This window comes from Convolutriloba macropyga, chromosome 13 (assembly GCF_964194025.1).
Source record: "Convolutriloba macropyga chromosome 13, txConMacr16.3, whole genome shotgun sequence".
NCBI lineage: Eukaryota > Metazoa > Xenacoelomorpha > Acoela > Convolutidae > Convolutriloba > Convolutriloba macropyga.
In genome coordinates this window covers 9,302,027-9,321,288 of record NC_134480.1, presented here as the reverse complement: position 1 = coordinate 9,321,288, position 19,262 = coordinate 9,302,027, and the positions used below count along the sequence as shown (strand labels likewise).

Here is a 19,262-nt window from a genome sequence, read left to right as displayed (position 1 = left end):
TGAGGGGGAAGGAACTATATACTCAAACGGGTTTTTTTTGTTCCGTTTGTTCAGTCAATTTTGGCCGATCGATATATTCATCGTAGAGAGTTGAGACTGGTATCATTAGAAAGCTTGTCCAGCGTAGAATATGGAATTAAAAAGATTTTTTTAATTTTCGTTTTTTACAGGGAGTTATCGAGGTTTAAATTTTGAGAAAATAGTGTGAATTCCGGCGAGATTTTATTCACTTTTTCCGGAATTTTTGAATAAAACTTCGCCAATTTTGCTAAAATTTGTGAATTTTTTTTTAAAGTGTGGTTGATTTTTATTTGTAAAAACAAAAAAATCACAAGAATATTGAAGGCAATTTTTAATTTTTTTTGTCAAAAATTCTGGCTAAATATTTCAAAGTTAAGACTTTTTCTTGAAAAACAGCACGAAATAAGTTTCTTTTGTCCATTTTGATTAAATTTGCAGGAAGCACACACCCAAGCACCACTAACACAATTTTTGTAGACTCAAAAGGGGGCTTTTTTTCTTCAAATTCCCTTGAGAGTGCTCTGTAATTAAAACTTCGCCGTTTTTTGCTAAGTTTATTCGTTGATTATCAAACACGCAGCATCTATTTTTGAGTTTTTAACTAACAAAAAGCAATATCTATAACATTTGCATAATTAAGTGTTCTTAAAGAACAAACAGCATTAGCAGGGCTAGTTTTGGACCAATCTTGGACTGGTATAATCCAAAAATAATTCGGATTGTAAACAGTCGGTCTTTTTTATAAAAAAAATTCGGTCTCTTCTACAATAATTAAGTAACAGAACATTTCAACAAAACGCTCACTAATGATAGTTCCAATTGGGTTCCTAATTAGCTCCACAATATTGTATCTGGTTGATTACTTGAAAGCTTATGGTCGTTTTGACTTTTAAAAGTATTTGATTTTCAAATAAATAATGACCTATTGAACTTTTGCCTCTATTTTTCTCTTTCTTTGCACAACTTGTAGCTTATTGCCCGCAAAGAAAGAATGCTTCTTCTTTCTATTGAAATCAAATTCAATCTTTATTGCGGTTTTACGCCTTAAGTTATGGCTACTGGCTTTGATACAACTAGATTTCAAATTTTCTTAATTTTTAGTTATTTTGCACATTTTTCACGTTTTCTAGTTTTGTCACATTATCACGTTATTAACAATTCATATATCACATTATTGGCTTTATAAATAAGGCACAATTGATATTAATAAAATGCTTGAAGATATAGGTTACGATTTTAACGGCTTCGACACTACTTTCTCGAAAAATTTAATTGATTTTTTAACATTGTCTTTAACTGCCGTTTTTACTTTCTCTTTTTAGTCGTATGAATTTTTTTTGTACAATGACCCGGTTTCATTGCATTTTCATGAAGGAATAGATGAAACGATATTCTGATTTTAGTTGATAGCTGATAGCTTTCATGACTCTGAAAACTACTGTTTTCCAAATTAAAAAGAAAACACTTTTTAACTTCGCAATTTTGTTCCTTTTGTTGTCTGGTTGCTATCTAGTCTCGTTAATTTCAGGCCAATTATGACATTATTGCTGTCAAAGGAAGGTTTTGAAATGTCACACAATATAATGTTTTTAAAGAATTTGTTGACTTTTCTGGCTTCGACACGAAAAAAGTAAATTAATTTTTGATTTTTGTCATATTTGACGTTCTTTTGTTGACATAAGACATATTCTAGATAATTACAATTCTCATGTGCTTCTTTTGGAGGAATATACGAACCTAATTAATTTTTTATTCTACTTAATGGCGTTCATGTCTTTGGAAATTTTTTTTTGAAAAAAAATTAAAGTGTTACTTATTTTTGCTTTTTGTTTTCCATTTTTGTCTTCTTGTTACCTCGCTTCATTAATGGGAGGTCACATAATACATTACCGCTGGTTGCAGAAAGTGCAATTGAACACATTTTGATGGCCATAGTTTGGCTTTACGGTTTCGAAAGCGTTTTCTGCCAAGTTTTATTTAATTTTTTGTTTGTTGTCTATATGTTCTTTTTGTAACCGCGTAAAAAATTGAATACCGGCAGCTCTTATTTCCTTCTATGGAAGAATTGGTAATCGTACACCTATGGGATATTTTATTTGATTTCTAAGCGTTTTCATTATTTCGAAATTAATTGTTTTAAAAAAAAATAAGCGAATTTTTCAACTTTACTGTTTTTGTTCTTTATTGTCTATTTGTTACCAAGCCTTTTTATTGACTACTCCCTTATCTTTTCTGGTGAATTACAAGTTATTTTGTTTATTATCAGTTTTATCTGACGGTATATCGACTTTGTTATTAAGTTTTGTTTTTTAAAACGGACATGAAGTTTTTGATGTAATTAATTTTTGTTGTTGCTGTTGTTTGATTTTGCTGTTCGTCTTGACTCGCTTTCTTAATATTTGCACATCTCATTAATCTAAAGCGCCATTTTTACTCCACCTTAGTTATTTGCTTTGGAGACTTTCTTTTTGTTCATACACCAATTTTTTTTTAAAATACTTGAATTTTTGGGTTTTTCTATGTTCCTCATTTGGTAGATAATCAAGCCAAAATTGTGGATGAGCGGGGTCGGAACCTTATGTTCGATCGCACATCACCGAGTCGTCTTGTTACTTATAAATTTGGAGCTAAGTGAAATTAGATTGGAGCTGTTAAAGTGTTCATTTTTAGTTTAAAATTCTCATATTCCCGCTAGCTCAAACCCGCACTCATTCACATTCCCTACTGTGTCACAGAATCACTCACTCACTAAATCGTTCACTCGTTGATCACAAAATTCTACTACTACTTGTTGCCAAGCTTGCGCTATCCACGTTGCCGATTTATACAATAAAAAAGCGAAGAACGAAAAAGTTAGAAATTTGCATTATTTTTCATTAAAAAGTGCGCTGTCTGGCTTCTACTCACTTCCACCAACACCTCTAGAAAAACACTGAATAAAAGGTTGAACGGTAAAAAGAATCGAAAAGTACAAAATCAGAAGAAATTAGCAAAGATACGCAAAGAATACACCAAAATCCACCCAATTTTTCTTAAAATTACTCAATTGTCTTTACCAAAACAACTCAAATTTACAATCAAAACAATCAAAAGCTAGCAGAAACAACTAACTTGATCCATAGACATCCCCAAATGCTATAGAAACTTGGAGAGTACAAAAAACATTTAAAAAAATCTAGAAAAAGTATGAATTTTCTGATTTACGAGAGCACATAGAGCAAAAAAAGTCCACAGAGCAAATATAGTATTGAAATGATCGCAAAACAACAGGCAAGTAATAATAGGCTCAGAAACTTTTCTAAGGTTTGAAAAAAATGGAAATTTTTTTTAAAAAAAATTAAGAAAAATTGTTTAAAATTTTTCAGTTTTGTCATTTTTTCTCAACAAAAAACGTTTAATACCAAAAAAAATTGTACTCAATTGGTATCTAAAAACGTTTAATATCAAAAAAACTGTACTCAATTGGTATCTAAAAACGTTTAATACCAAAAAACTGTAATCAATTGGTATCTAAAAACGTTTAATACCAAAAAACTGTACTCAATTGGTATCTAAAAACGTTTAATACCAAGAAAACTGTTTTCAATTGGTATCTAAAAACGTTTAATACCAAGAAAACTGTACTCAATTCGTATCTAAAAACGTTTAATACCAAAAAACTGTACTCAATTGGTATCTAAAAACGTTTAATACCAAAAAACTGTACTCAATTGGTATCTAAAAACGTTTAATACCAAAAAAAACTGTACTCAGTTGGTATCTAAAAACGTTTAATACCAAAAAATTGTACTCAATTGGTATCTAAAAACGTTTAATACCAAGAAAACTGTACTCAATTGGTATCTAAAAACGTTTAATACCAAAAAACTGTACTCAATTGGTATCTAAAAACGTTTAATACCAAAAAAAACTGTACTCAGTTGGTATCTAAAAACGTTTAATACCAAAAAACTGTACTCAATTGGTATCTAAAAACGTTTAATACCAAAAAAACTGTACTCAACTGGTATCTGAAAACGTTTAATACCAAAAAAACTGTACTCAATTGGTATCTAAAATCGTTTAATACCAAAAAAACTGTACTCAATTGGTATCTGAAAACGTTTAATACCAAAAAAAACTGTACTCAATTGGTATCTAAAAACGTTTAATACCAAAAAACTGTACTCACTTGGTATCTAAAAAAGTTTAATACCAAAAACACAATTATTATCTAAATACGTTTAATACCAAAAAACTGTACTCAATTGGTATCTAAAAACGTTTATTACCAAAAAACTGTACTCAATTGGTATCTAAAGACGTTTAATACCAAAAAACTGTACTCAATTGGTATCTAAAAACGTTTAATACCAAAAAACTGTACTCAATTGGTATCTAAAAACGTTTAATACCAAAAAAAACTGTACTCAGTTGGTATCTAAAAACGTTTAATACCAAAAAAGTGTACTCAATTGGTATCTAAAAACGTTTAATACCAAGAAAACTGTACTCAATTGGTATCTAAAAACGTTTACTACCAAAAAACTGTACTCAATTGGTATCTAAAAACGTTTATTACCAAAAAACTGTACTCAATTGGTATCTAAAGACGTTTAATACCAAAAAACTGTACTCAATTGGTATCTAAAAACGTTTAATACCAAGAAAACTGTACTCAATTGGTATCTAAAAACGTTTAATACCAAAAAACTGTACTCAATTGGTATCTAAAAACGTTTAATACCAAAAAAAACTGTACTCAGTTGGTATCTAAAAACGTTTAATACCAAAAAACTGTACTCAATTGGTATCTAAAAACGTTTAATACCAAGAAAACTGTACTCAATTGGTATCTAAAAACGTTTACTACCAAAAAACTGTACTCAATTGGTATCTAAAAACGTTTAATACCAAAAAAAACTGTACTCAGTTGGTATCTAAAAACGTTTAATACCAAAAAACTGTACTCAATTGGTATCTAAAAACGTTTAATACCAAAAAAACTGTACTCAACTGGTATCTGAAAACGTTTAATACCAAAAAAACTGTACTCAATTGGTATCTAAAATCGTTTAATACCAAAAAAACTGTACTCAATTGGTATCTGAAAACGTTTAATACCAAAAAAACTGTACTCAATTGGTATCTAAAAACGTTTAATACCAAAAAACTGTACTCACTTGGTATCTAAAAAAGTTTAATACCAAAAACACAATTAGTATCTAAAAACGTTTAATACCAAAAAACTGTACTCAATTGGTATCTAAAAACGTTTATTACCAAAAAACTGTACTCAATTGGTATCTAAAGACGTTTAATACCAAAAAACTGTACTCAATTGGTATCTGCAAATTGATATAAATTTCATATTAATTACCAGAAACCCTCAAACCACCAACAAAACAACTCTAAAAATAATACAATATCATAATGAAACTTCTAAACCAGGAGTAAAATAAGAGAAAGTTGTTTTAAAATGCCGAACGTGGACAAAAAATTTCGCTCGCGTACAGAAAAATTTTTTCGTACCTCAATTTCTTTTCCCACTCTCTCAAAAAAAGCAGCAGTATGAACAAAAAGACTATTCTTTTCGCCCCACTCTTCAATTTTGATCAGCACCCAAACCACTTCAAAATTTTTCATGTTTTTCATTTCCTGCTTTAAAATTCACTCCAATAAAAGTTATTGAAAAAGGGGCTTCTTCAATACTCCTCTTGGAGTCGTTGAAACGCGTATTTGTTTGACAAGTTTACATGCCGAGGGTCGTTATCATAAAGGAAAGCGTTCGTGCGTTCATCGATCTGGGAAAAATCTTCAAGCAACTGAATTTATTCAGCAGGCTATATGATATCAAGTTTAATGAAATAGATATCTGTTAATCGGAGCTCAGAGCTACTGCAATCGGATTTTCTTTGACTTTAATATGAATAATTGACAATGCAAATTAAATTTGACGAATTCTTGCTCCCTAAATTTGAAGAAATTTGAATTTAAAACTTGTTTTTCTCTTCAAAAAATTTTCAAGGCGGGGCAATTTTAACATAAACATAGTCTTATTATGCACACTGTATTCCATTTAAATTATTCTGATAAATAGATCTAATAAATAGATTCTAATAAAAATAGTTGAAAAACTAGCTATGTGAGCTGTGATTGACAAAGTAAATATTAAAATAAACAAAAGTGTTCTCTAACTGGTATACTTGATTGTGTTAAAAGAACAGGTCGTATTATTTGCTCCGTGTTTTCAGGACTCTCTCCGTTTTCTGGTTCAAGACAGTCTGGTCGCTTTTGTCCAGATGATCATCGATGCCTCATACGCAACCCTTCAGTTAAACGAAGAGTACAAATGGACTACTGCTTTACACATGTCACCCTTCAGGTAAATAATTATCAAAATTATCTGACAAAATGATTAATTCATTATTAATCATATTTTTTTTGTTTCTGTGTAGTCGAAGCGGGATAGCTAGCAATAAGAAAACAGCGATCGGTCCTTTTCGTTTTATAACTGGTGATGAAATATTCGGCTTAATTTACGTTACTTTATTTCTGAGTTAAAATAGTGCTGAATTTTTTGATAAGTTTTTAACTCTAACTTTTTGGGCAAACCAATCACTCAACATAATTAATTATTGTCGATTGATTCGTAATACATTTTTGCATTTTTGCATTTCAGTCTATATTATCGCTACCTGTTATTGATACTTACGTGCGCTTAATTTTTTTTTTTTTGAGGAATAAAATCATAAATTTAAGGTATGCTTGGTTGGGGAACTCATGGTTGAAATCAGTTCTAAGTTCAGTTGATTCTCAAAGTTTTCTTGTTATCAGCCTTATGCCCACAAATCACCATGGTGCCCACGCTTAAAATAAAGTTACAAAACTTTTATCAACGCTGAGTGAGAACAATACTGAAAGTAAGACTACACCTTCAAAAAAATATTCAAATAGTGATTTTTTTCTTGTGGTGAGTTCTATTTACGACCTGATACTTTTCCTGCTCAGCAATGAATCAGAAGGTTATGACGAAAATGGACAGTAAGTAAAAAAACGGGTCTTTCCCATTATAATAGCCCCCCCCCCCCCAGCTTAGTGGTCAGATGACCTTATAGCACCCCCCCCCCCCCCCCAGATTAGTGGTCAGATGCCCCCCATCATGGTAAATATACAATAATGGGGGGCTATAATATCATAGGGTGGGGGGGGCTATAATATTATGGGGCGGCTATAATGGGAAAGACCCCCAAAAAAACCTTGTGATAATGCACGGAGTGGAATTTTTCCATGTTTGGTTGACAACAAATCTATAAAGTGTCGAATTTGCTATAAAATGTATTAAATTTGCTTTTATTGACTCGTTTATTTTTTCCCGGGTAGACATTTCCTGGCTTTCATAAAAGGATCCTATATGATGTCATACAAATTATATCTTATTTCTAAGTAAAGTTCTTGAATGGGGCCAAGAAAATCATATTTGACCTTGTATGATTCCCAGGAAAGTTGGGATCTTATCCGCTAGCGCTCCCGCCCCCTGCATATAATGTAAACATTAACCAGAAACTTGTTCTTATTACGTTTATAGTAACTACGAGCTTTGTAAAGGCGTCTACTACCATAATTTTCTGAGCTAGCGGAAAAGATCCGAAAGTTGTATTGAACAAGCAAAATCTTCGTAATTCACGAGTTGTGATTTATTGTGTTTGAATTGCGGGTGAAAGTTTGGTGTGTTTGGGTGCTATATATCCACCTCTTCAAAACTTGACAGGAGTGGGATTCGAACCCACGCATCCGAAGATACTGCGGCCTAAACGCAGCGCCTTAGACCGTGATGTCAACAAATCTGTGCCTTGATGTCAACAAATCTGTGATTTTTGAAACCTCTTTTGATTGGGTGCTTTCAGACCAAAGAAGAACCCGCTGTTCTCCGTGGAATTGGTGCTGGACCATGAAGGATCTCACTACAATGTGAACTTGCCCTACTTTGAGAGCATGCTAGTTGGACTGTTCGACACCGCTATTGAGTCTACACAAACTGTGCCCCAATTGGAAAAGGTTCATAAACGACTTCTTATTCTGGAACTATTTCCTTTCCCAGTGAAATATTAATTAAAAAAATTGTTAACGGAGCTAGTGACACAAATAGGAACCGAAAATGAAACTTTGTTTCATAGCGTTGCGTGAACAAACAAATGTGTTAATGGTTTGTGGGATCTATTCTGTTTGCCCCCCCCCCCCAGCTTAGTGAGCATAAATCTTTTATGGCCCCCCAGGAGCACGTGCTATTTTCTTGCATAGTAACGTGCTATATAACATATAATTTGTAACTGGGGGTCAGAAAAAATACTGAGGGAGGGGGGCGAAACAGACTAGATCCGGTTTGTGGTGCATTATAAAAGGTGGGACAATTTTGGATATTTTCCATGCGCCACCCCGTACTTTCTGCACGCTCATATTACAGAACACGTGCCATTACATTGTAAATCACTATGTAAACATATGACCCATGCCGTGCAATTTATATGCACACACTAAGCTTGGCGCACAAGCGAAAAAAGATGCTAATTTCTAATTTATATATACCATAATAAGGTTGTTAAAATATCAATCATGGATATGGTCATTTTTTACATTAAAAAAGCCCAGCTCCCTTATACCTCTGTACAGAATGTCATTTTTTGGACTATTCTGGAAAAGATTGAGGAGAACCGAAAATTTGACAGGAGTGGGATTCGAACCCACGCATCCGAAGATACTGCGGCCTTAACGCAGCGCCTTAGACCGCTCGGCCATCCTGCCTTTCTTATTCTGCCAGGTTATATAACCATGCGTGGTTATTAATGTTCTAATTTTTCAAAGAAGTGGGGGATTATATAAACGAAATGTTGATTTTTTAGTCACAGGATACCACCTCTATCGAGTATTTTTTAGAGTAAATTGAAATCGGGGTTCTCGTGTATTAGTGGTCCCAAACTTGAATGTTTTGGCTCTTTTCTGTTATTGACCCCTCCTAGTAGACTGGTTATAAAGGTGGGGGTGGGGGGGGGGGGTGGGGGGGGGGGCATTAACAGAAAAGAGCCAATTTTTTTTTGTTGCCTCCACTTTTTGCTGACTACTTTTTATCTAATGTTAGCGTTTCCTAGATTGCTTTTAAGAAACAGTTTTCCAAACGTTTGTGCCAATCCCTTTTTAAATTTTGGAACCGGATCCTGGTGCAGTTCTCAACCTGATGCAATTTTTGGTGTTGGTTGTTTGTAATGAGGTTGTTTGTACATCAAAAGGCGTAAAGGAATGCACAATAAATTGACGTCAATCTTTTGAATCAATCTATTTTGTTTAAATGGCTGTTTTTGAAGATCAAAAGTTTTGAAGTTTTATGGATGAATTTTTTTTCTAGTATTTGTTTCAGTTCGCTTTGTTATAGCGAGTACTTAATAATGAGCTTAATTTAGTTTTGATAACTTTATTCTTTTCAACTGTTTCGCTCAAACGTGCTTTGTCGGTGAAAAATTTGACTAGCAGTAGTAATTTTTGTGACCAGGTGAAAACGGATCATCTTTGGTTTTGCTATTTTGCAGTTAAAATTTACGTTTAATTTTTTTGGTTTATAATTTTTTCTATCGAAACGCGGTTTTTGCAAGATGATAACCTGCATGAAGATTACTTACTAATATTTAAAACTCAAATTCCGAGACGCTTTGCGGATGGGATGTGCGGGGGAGCACGTTTAGGAGTTATCAAAGAGCATGTTTATGAGCCGTTGGAGAGCATGTTTAAGAGTTCTCGAGCGGCGCAGTTACGGGAATTTGAAGAGGTCATTGAGTAAAAAAATGCGTCTGAAAAAAAGTTAATGATCGAAAAAGCTGGGCTTCAAAAAAAAATAATTACTCAAAAGGTGACTGTGTAAAATGGTCATTGACCGAAAAGCTCACCAGAGGTAAAAATTTCATTTATTGTGAGTGGCTGAAATAGACAAAATGCGACACGGCAAATGACAGAAATGGTGTCACTGCTATGAACAGTTAATTAATAGCCGCCTCCGCTTCTGGACCGGTTATTATAGCGCCCCTATTTTTTACAATCCAAGAATTGGATTGTATTGGTGCTCTGTTTTTTTTATTTTTGTAAGATGTTTTCACACCTGTTTTCATGACTTTGAGCTTTCAAAACGGGATAAAGAGGTAAAGCTCAGCGGGCATCAAGTTTCATTAGAGGCCCGCGTTTAGTAGTCCCTCAAGTACTCAACGGGGCGAAGCTACTGCGAAGGCCGTAATTCAAGGTTAAAAGGACATTTTTGGGAGTTTTTGAGCCCAAAATAATGAAATTTTTAATACTTTTTGGGTTTTTTTGTTAGACCAGTCTGAAATTGAGGTTTATTAAAGTTGATTAAGATCCTCTGCAAGACTTAATTGCTTTTTACGGCCACTTTAAGCGCTATATCTATTGCTGCTCCAAACATAAACACGGTAATTTATACTAATTTTTTAAAATTGTTTAAAAATTTTTGTCATTTTTTGAGTTGTTTCAGACTTTGATGTCAAAAAAGCTCCTCTGGGGTTTAATAATAGGTTGTTGCATGGTTTCTAGTGGTAATGAAGTGGTTTTAAACATTTTAACTTCATGAATTTTACCAATTTTTTAAAAATCAAACTTGGTTTTTTTTTTTCAAATTTTCTGACATATATTGTCATTATTCAAGTTTTCCAGCCCCAGGGGGCCAGAAGCCTCATCTAGGGTTTGCTACTAATTTACTGTAAATATTGTTTGGCCATGCAATGGTATTCAACATTTTAATATCTTTTACCATTTTTTTTGATAAAGTTGCAATTTTTTCTTTGAATTTTTGAAATTTTTATTCAGTGGCCAGTGAACCTCCTATAGGGTTTGCTAGTATGTTACTTCATAGTTTCTAGGGGCAATAAAATAATTTCCAATTGTTTATTTTTGCATTTGTAGGGAATTTTTAAATAAGGCTTGCAATTTAAAGTTTTCGATTTTCAAATTTTTTGATGTTTTTGTCATTCTCTGAGTTTAACTATCTTGACTGGCCAACAAAACTTTTTAAATGTTGTAGACGGTTTACAAAACAGGATTCAAAGTCAAAAAAATGTTTTGACCTTTTTTATAGCCCTAATTTTTGAATTTTGCTTTAAATTTTCTCTTCTCAGTTTCTTGATGCATTTGTCATATTTGTCCTGTTTATCTACTTTTAGTGGCAAATTCATCTATTTAAAGGTTTTTGCGTGAGTTAATGAGAATTTTGAAATGAGTCATATATGGCCTTCAAGTTAAAAACTTCAAGGGTTTTAGCAATGATCGTTTTTTTTTTGTTTAGTTTGTTTGATTCTTTTAGTTTCTCAACTTTTGAGATTTTGTCTTGTTGGCTGGGATTGTTCAATTGATCTGCTGGTCAGGTTCATTAGGTCTGTCTTTCATTCAATCACTTGGATTGTATTCCAGGACTTGTCCTGCTATGTTTTTTCACTTAGTTGCACTAAAATTTTTCGCTTTACGTTAGTTCACAGCTTGTTCAACAATTTGCGTGAAATCTTTTTGACTTTTCTAGGCTAGTTTCACTTTTCTCTCATTCAACTCAAAGTGCTTTTAGACAGCAGTTGCTCAGCAAATAAATTCAAAATGAACAGAGTCAGTATCAAGGAACGAAATCAGAAATAGAAACGGGATAAACTCATGAAGCCCAATTTTAGATGCCCGTTACTCGAACTGTTTTCTTAGTTACCATCTCTAATGCTTATTGGTATTGATATTATCTCTGGTGTCGTCTCACTATGAAACAGGAGTATGTTCAGCTCCAAAATGACAGCAAAATAGCTCGCTTTTTAAAATTCTTTGTGTACACAAATCTTTAAATTTTTTTTCTCTTCTTTCAATCCCAATCGTGGTTATGGAAATCAACGGCGGCTATTTTCCGGCAATGTGCTGGTTTTGTTTTTCTTAGTAGTGATTATGCTAAATTGTAAATTGACCAACAGAGTACGGTAGAAATCAACAACAGACAAAGTTCTGACAATGGTGTTATTAGTATTTTCCTCTGGATTGGCCGTCTGGCATAAACCCTGACCGCTGGGCTATTAAACAGTTTGTTTTATGCTTGTCTTTTTTAACCGAAGCGGTGATAGCTTGAGACTATTATTGATTTTTCTGGTATTTTTTTTCAATTGGCCACCACTGGCTGTAATCCATGCAACCATTTCATCCCTATTTTATCCAATTGCAACTGAGTATTAGAATGTGTGTGTAACATCCTTCGTGCATTGTTTGGCCTAATTTTTGATCATACATATGTCAAAATAGTGATTTTTTCAATCCTTTTTGACTTACATTACCAAAAAAAGTTTTTAAATGCTGCAACTCTAATGTACTCTTGAGAAAACAACTCTAAATTGAAGGTCAAGTGAGTATGTACAGTAATGAGTCTGATGCAATTCAAAGACGCTAGTCAATTTCATGTACGAAATACGGGTCTTTCTCATTATGGCGGCATTAATGGGTGGCATGGAAGTATTTTTATAAATAAAATACAATTCTAACTAGTCTTTGTGATATAATAAACACTAGTGCTCTAAAAACCGTCTATCGAATATTATCATTAATTGGATTACCACCTTGTTTGCCACGCACGGACCACAATTTGGGAGTGAAGAAAATTTTCCGAGAATTTTGTTTTATCCATTAATAGACGGCAATTGCTCTCGCTTTGAACTTTTTTATTAAAAGCGTGAAAAATTTCCTACATGACCTAAATTTTTTTATTTTGTGTAGTTTGTAATGAAGGACATATTCTGGGCAGACACTCCTTATTTGGAATCAGTGGGTGAACATGAGAAGCACATTGACCAATTGAGGGATGACATGATCAAAGCCATAAAACAGGCACAGATCCCTCTCATTGCGTATGCCAGGGCCAACGAACAGTTCCTGCAACTTATAAACACCGATATCCAGGGATACATCAAGTAAGTTTGAATCCCGTTGTTGCTCTGGCAACTTCAAAATAAATTCAGAAGTTATATTGTAACTATAAAAGTTTTTGTACCTGCTAAAAGTTGTATAGCGAAAGTATAGGGTGTCATTTTTCCTCAAAAATTGACAGATCTAGATCAAGTTCTGGCTAGTAGTTTCCGATCTGGATATGATTTTTAAAGTTGAAGAAAAAAGTGAAATTCCATCCGTTTCAAAAACAGATGGATCAACAATTTATTCTTGACCTCTGAATAATTTGGTGCTCCGAAGTTGATACATCAAGTAAGTTTGACTAATGGTGAAATGGTACTTCCATCGGTCAACATGAATCAGATAATGTATAAATTCATAAAATGCGCTAAATTACTATGTAAACAGAAAAAGGCATGCTAGAAAGGTCATATTTAGGTCATATTTTGATTGCAATATTTTAATTTCAATTTTAATTCCATATGCATAGCGATTTAGTACATCGTATGAATTTACACATTATTTGTTTCTGCCTAACCAGTTATATCGCCATTACTAATTTGAAGCCCTTTGTTGCTCTGGCAACTTCAAAATAAATTCAGAAGTTATATTGTAACTATAAACGTTTATGTACCTGCTAAAAGTTGTATAAGGAAAGGTGTGTTATTATTCCTCAAAAATTGACAAATCTAGAAAGTTCTGGCTAGTAGTTTACGATCTGGATATGATTTTTAAAGTTGAAGAAAAAAGGATAAAATTCCATCCGTTTCAAAAACAGGTGGATCAACAATTTATTCTTGACCTCTGAATAATTGTGGGTGCTCCGAAGTTGATACGTCAAGTAAGTTTGACTAATGGTGAAATGGTACTTCTACCGGCGGTCAACAAGAATCAGATAATGTTTAGATTCATAAAATGTGCTAAATTACTATGTAAACCGAAAAAGGCAGGCTAGAAAGGTCATATTTAGGTCATATTTTGATTGCAATATTTTAATTTCAATTTTAATTCCATATGCATAGCGATTTAGTACATCGTATGAATTTACACATTATTTGTTTCTGCCTAACCAGTTATATCGCCATTACTAATTTGAAGCCCTTTGTTGCTCTGGCAACTTCAAAATAATATCAGAAGTTACATTGTAACTATAAACGTTTATGTACCTGCTAAAAGTTGTATAAGGAAAGGTGTGTTATTATTCCTCAAAAATTGTCAAATCTAGAAAGTTCTGGCTAGTAGTTTCCGATCTGGATATGATTTTTAAAGTTGAAGAAAAAAGGATAAAATTGCATTTGTTTCAAAAACAGGTGGATCAACAATTTATTCTTGACCTCTGAGTAATTGTTGGTGCTCCGAAGTTGATACATCAAGTAAATTTGACTAATGGTGAAATGGTTTTTCTACCGGCGGTCAACAGGAATCAGATAACGTTTAAATTCATAAAATGTGCTAAATTACTATGTAAACAGAAAAGGCATGCTAGAAAGATCATAATTAGGTCATATTTTGATTGCAATATTTTAATTGCAATTTTCATTCCATATGCATAGCGATTAAGTACATCGTTTGAATTTACGCATTATTTGTTTCTGCCTAACCGGTTATATCGCCATTACTAATTTGAAGCCCGTTGTTGCTCTTGTAGCTTCAACATAAATCTAGAGTTCATAGTGTAACTAGAAAGTTTATGTACCCGTCAAAACTTGTCTAGCAAAAATTGTCTCGCGATGCATTTGAAAAGTTGACAGATGTCGAAAGTTCCAGCTGCTAGTTTCTGCTCTAGATATGCTTTATAAAACTGAACCAAAGGATAAAACTCCATCCGTTTCAAAAACAATCAGATCAAAAATATAAACTTGACTCCTGAAAAATTATGGGCGCTAAGTACCACACAATTACGCTGACAAAATTAACGTTTGTTGCTGTGCTTTCCCGCGTGTTTTTCTTTTTTTAACAATTTTTTCAAATTTTATACCTATGAATACCTTCAAATGTATACCTATTATGACCAATAAGGTGACTCATTTAGTCGCACTTTTGCTACAGTTCCTCCAGGCAAATGAAAGTTGGTTCAAAGGTTACCTTTGAATCGGACTAAAACATTTTGAACCTAAGGTGACTGTTATAACATTTCAACCACGTTTTTAAATAGTAAATCACCTGGATAAGTTAACTATTCTGCAAATGATCATCAAAAACTAGAATTTACTTTTATGATACTTCTTAATTGCTCTTAAATTGCTCTGGAAATTTTCAGAGATTTCTCTCAACATTTCTGTTTGACCGTATTTGCGCTTTTGTTCTAGTACATTCTGTAGCTTCTTGAGTGATTCACACTTTAGTCATTCATTTTTTAATAATCTAAGTCGTTCTGGTTCTCAATTGAAGTTCCTGGCTAAAAGCGATTGTGAATAAAAGGAAAAGTCATAGGCCAACTGATCATTCAGACTGGCAAACAAAAATATCGAATATGGTCATTCGGTGTTTTTGTTCTCACTTAATGTAATGCTCTAAGAGTTTATTAATGTTTGATAATAATTTGGTTTCAATTCATTGATTTTTTAATATAAAATTCTCTGGTTTTTTTTTTACTGTCTGATAATATTGACTCTTCTGATTGTTATTTGCAGGAAGACATTAGTTTTATCAGTTGTCGAATCATGTAGAGTATAATTCAATGAAAAGTGGTTTTTGAATTCTACTTTTTATGGGATTTGTTTTTTGATCAAATTTCTTACTAAGTCGAAAAGATTTTAGATGAATCTCTCGTGGAGTTTGTCCGGATTGTTTTATGAAATAATTTCCATTTAGCATTTGAAAACTAGTGTCAGGTTTATTTCTCTGGTTATATGTACGTTCTTTTAGCAGATAAAACTCTGAGGTTTACTTTGAGGTAGCGCTAAAGTTTTAACCTAAAATCTTAGCAGCCCTTTAACTTTCGATGTGTTATCGACCACCATCAAACCTGTTAAAGGTGATTTAAAGATTAATTTTATTATTTATTTGACGTTGAAAATTTATTGTTGAAAAATGCAAAAAAAAACATATTTTTAAGCCAAAATTTTGTCATTGCTTCTAACTGTCGTTTCCAGAGAAGTTTTTTAAAAAAGGCGAGTAAGTTTTTGGAAGCGCTTCATCTGCTCTTCATGTTTTCATATGCTTTAGAATCGATGGTTGGTAGCAAATTTTTACCGAGGAGAAATTTTTCGAATACTTTTTGAGAACTTAATTGTAGTAATATGAACGTTTTCTCAGATAAAAACTATGAAGTTATGTGTTTGCATAATTTATGCTCTACGAATCCATCCAACTGCTTTTTTCGCTGTTCGACTATTTTGTCGCAAATATACACTAATGAGAAAAAGTTTTTTCTTAAAACAGAACATTTTTGATATAAATAACTGTGTACTTTTTTCCAACTTTTCATCAGTATTCTTCGGTTTCTTTAAATTTTTATCCCAAATACTAATCTTATTATTGTGCTTCATAACAGTACTATAGGCCGCGAAAAGTTAATAGTAGTTATTGATAGGTGTATGTAGCTGGCGATTTCAAGAGTTCAAGAATTCTATCAGAAAAGAAGAACAGCTTTAAATTTCCTTAGACTTTTCAATTGATAATATAAAAAGCTGGGGTGGAATTTTTCGCTTGGTGTGAAGCCAGTTTAAAGAAATGGAAAGAAAAACCTTTGCTAGTTTCACAAAAATGCTTTTGTCAATAATCTGTTTTATAGAGCAATCTTATCTTAAGTATTCATAAGGTCATCGCACGTCTTGTTTTAGTCTTTGCTTTTGGTTTTTCGAATCTGGTCGAAAAGTATAAACTTAGCCCTTTTGGGTAAGAGTGTGCATTATATGCGTTGTACCACTTTTTCGGGTTAAGAACATAAAAGATAGCTACGGTGGTCCCTAAAAGATAGCTAAAAGATGGTGCTGCGATAGAAAAACTGGCCCTTTAAATAGTTTTTCGTTTTTTGATGAAAGTGTGAAAGCTGTTATTGTTCCTATCAACATATTTTTTATGCTGGACATCAGATGGTTTTTTTCTACTGATTGGTATCTTCATTTTTGAAACGTAGTTTTAAGCTAATTTAAGCTCAAATGCCTAGAAGCGATACCAACATATCGACTCGATCAAAATGCCTTGGAATGGACGGTCGCAACTAGCAATGCGGCAATCTCCTTGTTTTGTGGACCCTTGCATAGCTTATTGAAATAATTAGCCCCTGCATATCAAAATATTCATTTTCAAAGCTAAGTGCTCGTTAGTTTGACTGCTAATTCTTATGAAATCAAATTTCGTTCTGATGGGCAAATGGGATCTCCCTCCCCCCCCCCCCCCCCAGCTTAGTGGGTGCATATTATTTGCACCCCCCAGAAGCACGTGCAATATTTGTACATAATGATTTACCATGTAACGAAACCTGATCTATAATTGGGGGAGCATAACGTACTGGGGGCACAAACGGAAAAGATCCGGCAAATGCTCTGAAAAGAAACAACAATTTGAGCAAATTAGTAAGGGCTGAAAAGTTATTTGCTCGAGATTATTGTTGCTATGCTATAAACGAGGGTGGTTTTGATGTGAGATAGAAACCATAATTGTTTGATAATTATAGGAAAAAGCACTTTGATTTTGGCTTTGATTGTGACCGACAGTCTAAGCCAGACTATCAAAGTCATCATGACAAGAAGTCAGACGAAGGGTAGTTCTTGAAATCTTTAACTTTTCTGTCCATTGTCCATCTGTTTTTTGGGATTTATTCCCAAATTTGAAATGCTCTCTACGATGTATTAAGAATTTAAAACGGAATACATTTGCTGGTGCGAGTAAGTTTACTCGCCTCTTAAATGTGCAAATTTAAGCCTGGTAATCTAACATTATACCCATGCCTTGTTCATTTGATGTTGGTAGAAAATGCGCCCACGGTGGGGCTCGAACCGTAGCCTTATGCTTCGAGTACTTTCATAGATTTACATGTAAGAATAGTATAGTTTGATGGTTTAAAGAGATGTTCTGAAATGTTACTTTGTCAATATTTACTTCCATCACTTTGTAAACTAAAGGAAAAGTTTTTTCTTATAATTGATCTTATCGATTCTACCGATTCAAATTGCCAACCTATTTACCCCACCTATCTCATTTTGATCAATTTAGTGATAAATGCTCTTTGTTATAACTAGCCTTGATTATAAATAAAGAAACACGTGCTTTTACTGCATGGTTAGATCCAATGTTATTGGTCTTTTGTTCATTATTTATATATGGTTAGCCTTTGGTGAAGTAATATGTTATTGATAATAATGTTTTTCAGAAAAGCGTATAAGTATTTTTATCAAATAACGTATTTATAAATCATGCTTCATGCGGCCCAGAAATATCACATTTGATGTAACGCTCAGCATTGTAGATAAAAAATATAATAATTGAATAGCAGTGCTCATTTTTAAAAACAAAATAATTAAAATTAATTAAAAATTTTTGCAAATTTTCTGAAAATTACTTTTTATACCTTAAAATTCAGTGTTTGAAAACACTGATTTAGTTTCACTGATAATTGTCCTATCATAACCCTTCACACAATATTACCCAAATTCCAGCCCACTCCCTCCCCCTACCCCGTCCTCTCTTTGTAATAATCTTGCAGCGGAAAAGAGGATACAATTTATAATTGGGAAGTTAAAAATTTTCTTAATACTGATTTATTTAGGATCTTTTAGGATCACCAGGTAAAATACTTGTCAATCAATACCTAGTAAAGCGCTATTTGTCAACACAAAACGTGGGTCGGGAGGGGAGGAGGTGTTATACCCAAACGAAAAAGTTTGAATTTTGATTTGCAAAGTAAGTCGTGATTTTTTTCTCAACATTGGCCCAAAATTAGGAAAAGCCCACTTGGAGTATAGCTTTTACGACCAGAGGTTACATATATTGTGGAAGTTCGCCGAAAGGACCCGTGATTAACTAACAAAGTTCGTTTTTTAAATAATTTTCCACGTTTTCCAGGGAATACGATGGCCAAGAACACTCTGCGAGCGAGGTCAAAGCGGAAGTTGACAGATTCCTGGCCGAGAAGGAAAGGTTGGAAAACTTGATCCCTAGCAATGTGGTGATTGGACCATTTTACGTAAACGTGGAGCCAGTTAGAAAGAATCTGTCCAAGAAGTGCCGAGATCTGGCCAATGCAGTGCTGGAACTTCTGGCTAAGAAGCTAAGAGTACAAGCTGATGATGTGAGTTTCTCACGTTTCGAAAAAAATTAAGCAGATATTTGAATGAAGCATGTTTCATTCAATTAGGCAA

At 33.3% G+C, this 19,262-nt stretch overlaps 1 protein-coding gene and 1 non-coding gene across 2 annotated transcripts in view; one reads left to right on the top strand and one right to left on the bottom strand.

The window, feature by feature from the left end:
* LOC142352043 (dynein axonemal heavy chain 1-like) overlaps positions 1-19,262 on the top strand; it is a 234,705-nt gene that overhangs the window by 11,526 nt on the left and 203,917 nt on the right. The window contains 5 exon segments of the mRNA XM_075404390.1: positions 6,255-6,385; positions 7,012-7,044; positions 7,908-8,058; positions 12,787-12,980; positions 18,967-19,192. Coding sequence (XP_075260505.1) covers positions 6,255-6,385; positions 7,012-7,044; positions 7,908-8,058; positions 12,787-12,980; positions 18,967-19,192 — 735 coding nt within the window.
* Positions 8,721-8,802, bottom strand: Trnal-aag (transfer RNA leucine (anticodon AAG)). Its single transcript has one exon. It is a non-coding gene; the product is annotated as a tRNA-Leu (tRNA).